Here is a 3,495-nt window from a genome sequence, read left to right as displayed (position 1 = left end):
GCTCAAAAATTGACTATCTCAGTATACCCCCAACTGACTCAACGGATATTCTTAAATGGCAATGGACCTCCAACCAAATTTTTACGGTGAAATCGCTATACGATTTTATAACCGATGGAGGGTAGAGGGTTTCTATGTACGATCACCTTTGGGGTTTAAAATTGCCGGCCAAAATTAAAATTTTTATCTGGATATATCTTGCTTCGCAAGAGATTACTTACAACAGATAGATTGATAAGTCGAGGGTGCCATGTAGACTAACAGTGCATTTATTGTGTGGTGTTCCCAGAAAGCTGTGGCCACTTTTTCTGTGCTTGTGTATTTGCCAGATATCTTATACTTTGCGAGGTAGGCACTGATGCAAGCGAACCGGACGGGAGGGATGTACGGCGGGTATGGATAGAGACATCTAGCATCCCCAATGTCGCGACGAGATCCAAGAGTCTAACCTGTTTGGCGGCAATCTGGTGGGTCATCTAGACAGAACGCAATAATAATATTTTCCGTGGGATGCCTTGCAACGCAAGCCGGGCATCGAATCGAGTCGGGTCTTTAACGAAGGATTAGACTGAAGTTACGTGAATCTGGACGATTTCTATCCCTCTATATACCGTTTTTCGTATCGCCATTTAATGGTTATTTTTGGTTTCTCTTGTTCAGTTTCTTTGGTTTCTTTTTCCTACCAATTATAGGGGGCCTTAGCTATTTTCAACATATAAGCTTAGTTCGTTCCGCTTAATGAATAAAACAAATAGCTTGCTATCTCTTTCTCAAAAACAGTATATACACTTCTAAATAAAATATATTCTATGCATACAGTAAGTAAAAGGGTGCATTTTTGTATTGGTTTCTAATCCAATCCAATCCAATCCAAATTGATCTATAGAATTTTTCGTCCCTATATTTATATATAACTAAGTTTGGTGATGCCATGAGTATCGAGTGCCAACTCATCACATGATTGATATTCTTAGCAGTAATTATTGATTGGGTCGCGTGCTTTTGCTTCAAGCTGCTTCTCTCTCCTGTTCTGCAACTTAATAAAGTTGTAGGATAAAAATAAAGTACAGCTAATGTGGCCCAGCACTTTTTCCAGGAGCACCATCAAATCAAACTACAAATTAAAACTACCACACAAACTATATATGAACGGTAACCGACCGTCCCTAACGCAAGCTTGTAAAAAAATTTAATGATTGATATTCGAGACCAAAGTTTAAATTCTAATTGATTTATATTTTTAGCTAAATTATTTCTAAATTAAATAAACAAAGCGGATAATATACTATCTTTTTTTTTAAAAAAAAAACTATACTATTTTTTTTTAAAAAAAAACTATATATGAACGGTCACAACTCCTTAACAAATGAGCTGACGAAAAAAGAAAAAACGAAACCACATCGTGCTAAATTAATATAGTTTAAATATATGGTACTAATATGACAAAATGCCAAACCATATAGATGGTTTTTTGAAGTTTGCCCAATAAAATACTGATCTTTATATGAAAAAAGGTATAGTATGTAGTTTTATTTTGGAGTGTATTAAAAGCATTATTTTTAATATTTTTTAGGATTAGCCCTAGACCATCCTAGTCAATAATAAATGAAGTCCAATCCAATCAATTCAAACACTATCTAGTGACAGAAATTTTTGTCCGAAGATTTGGCTAACTACTGAAGAGCGAACATTCATCGCATCCAACATCAAATCCATACACCGACCGTTCCTAGAGCAAGTGGCAAAGAACTTGATTGTTGATATTCAAGATTCCAAGTTCGAATTCTAGTTGATTCATATTTTCAACTAAGTTTATTTTTAAATGGAATAAACGGAACAAATAGTGTGCTATCTATCTCTAAAAAAAAAATAATAAAAAAAAAAACATCAAATCCATATCCACCGTGGCAAACAAACATTTACAAAGTAGATGATAATGAAATTTCCAACTACTAAAAGAGACAAACCAAAACAAGCACCACCAACAGGGAGCGAGAGCGCCTTTTCTTTGTCCACGTGTACGCATTTCGAGCACGTTGAATGATCACGCGTCCTCCCAACAAAACACCTCTGCCGTACCAATTTTGTTTTCTCCCCCAAGAAATAAATAAATGGAAAAGAAATTCTTTTTTTTAAATAAAAAAAGGACACTAATAAAGGGAAAGAAAGCGACCACACGAGTAAATAGAATGAACGCCCCGACAAAGGCTGAGAAACTATTTGCCTGGAGAAAGTCTACAATGTCAGCCCTGGTGGACCACACAGCCACCGACTCTTTGAACCGTCTCTTCCTAAAATTCAACATCGCCTTTTTTTTTTTTTAAATAATTTTGAATTTACATAAGATACGATGGTGCTAACAAATCCTAATAAAGGGACGCGATTATAAATGTGGATATATTAATATTAATATCACCTCCGTTTGAAAAAAGAACTAGAATGAGATGGGTACGTGATAATAATTTTTATATATGTTTTTTTAATTTTAACAATAATAAAATAGAAACGAGTAGAAAATTAATTTTTTTGGGGATGAGTAGGAGTAATGTGCAAAGATTTTATGTCTTAGAAGTAGTAGTTTGTACAAATATATAGATATAATATTGCATGGTTCATTTTTCTTTTTGTTTTTTATAGTGAGAGGAAAAAATGAGGTGGTTCACGGGTGACGCGGTGGGGCGGGTCCAGGCATAAAAAGACATGTGTGCGCGGTCAGAAGGAAGGGAAGCGGGCGCACCGCTGGGAGAGGTACACCTGGCAATCGTCCTTGGGGACGATGGTGGGGACGTAGGCGATGTCATCGCAGCCGTCCGTTCGGTTGCGCTTGAAGTCGAGGAGCGAGGCGAAGAGCGCGATGAAGAGCACGAGGTGGTTGATGGCGTAGCGCTGGCCCACGCACTGGTGGGGCCCGGCGCCGAATGCCAGGAAGTTGCGCTTGTACACCCGGTCCTCCTGCCTCTCGTCCGAGAACCGGTCCGGGTCGAACCGGGCCGGGTCGGGGAACCCCTGGAACGAGGACTCGTACACGCTGGGGAACACGATGGCCCCCTTGGGCACCGTGTACCACTCCGTGAGCGGGAACGGCTCCCCCGCGATGTGCGGCACCATCGTCGCCGGGGGGCGGAGCCGCACCACCTCCCGCGCCACCGCCTCCGTGTACCGCATCTCCCGGAGCGCCTCGGCGGGGATCGGCTCGCCGGACTCGGGCGACCACCGCGCCGCCACCTCGTCCCGGACGCGCGCCAGCACCTCCGGGTGCGCGTCGAGCAGCGCCACGGCCCAGCACAGCGACGACGTCGACGCGTCCTGCGCCGCGAAGAGGAAGTCGAACAGGTGGCCCCCGACCTCCTCGGCATCCGCCGCCTCCGCCTCCGCCTCCGCTTCCGCGATCTCCCGCAGCGAGTTCTGCATCCAGAAGTCGACGAGGCAGGTCGGCTCCGCGCCGGCGCGCATGCGCGCCTTGCTCGCGGCGGCGGCGCCCGCGAGCGTCTTGAC

The 3,495-nt window shown here is 43.1% G+C and overlaps 1 protein-coding gene across 1 annotated transcript in view; it reads right to left on the bottom strand.

Annotated features, from left to right (window-relative positions):
- Positions 1,874-3,495, bottom strand: part of LOC109716120 (cytochrome P450 710A1-like) — a 2,971-nt gene continuing 1,349 nt past the window's right edge. Inside the window, exon 2 of the mRNA XM_020241440.1 lies at positions 1,874-3,489. Within this exon, the coding sequence (XP_020097029.1) occupies positions 2,713-3,489 (777 nt within the window). The 3' untranslated portion in view covers positions 1,874-2,712. The remainder of the gene's footprint in view (positions 3,490-3,495) is intronic.

The sequence above is a fragment of the Ananas comosus genome, linkage group 10 (genome assembly GCF_001540865.1).
Source record: "Ananas comosus cultivar F153 linkage group 10, ASM154086v1, whole genome shotgun sequence".
Classification (NCBI taxonomy): Eukaryota; Viridiplantae; Streptophyta; class Magnoliopsida; order Poales; family Bromeliaceae; genus Ananas; species Ananas comosus.
The sequence above is the reverse complement of the archived record's forward strand: the minus strand, read 5'-3'. Positions and strand labels throughout refer to the sequence as shown.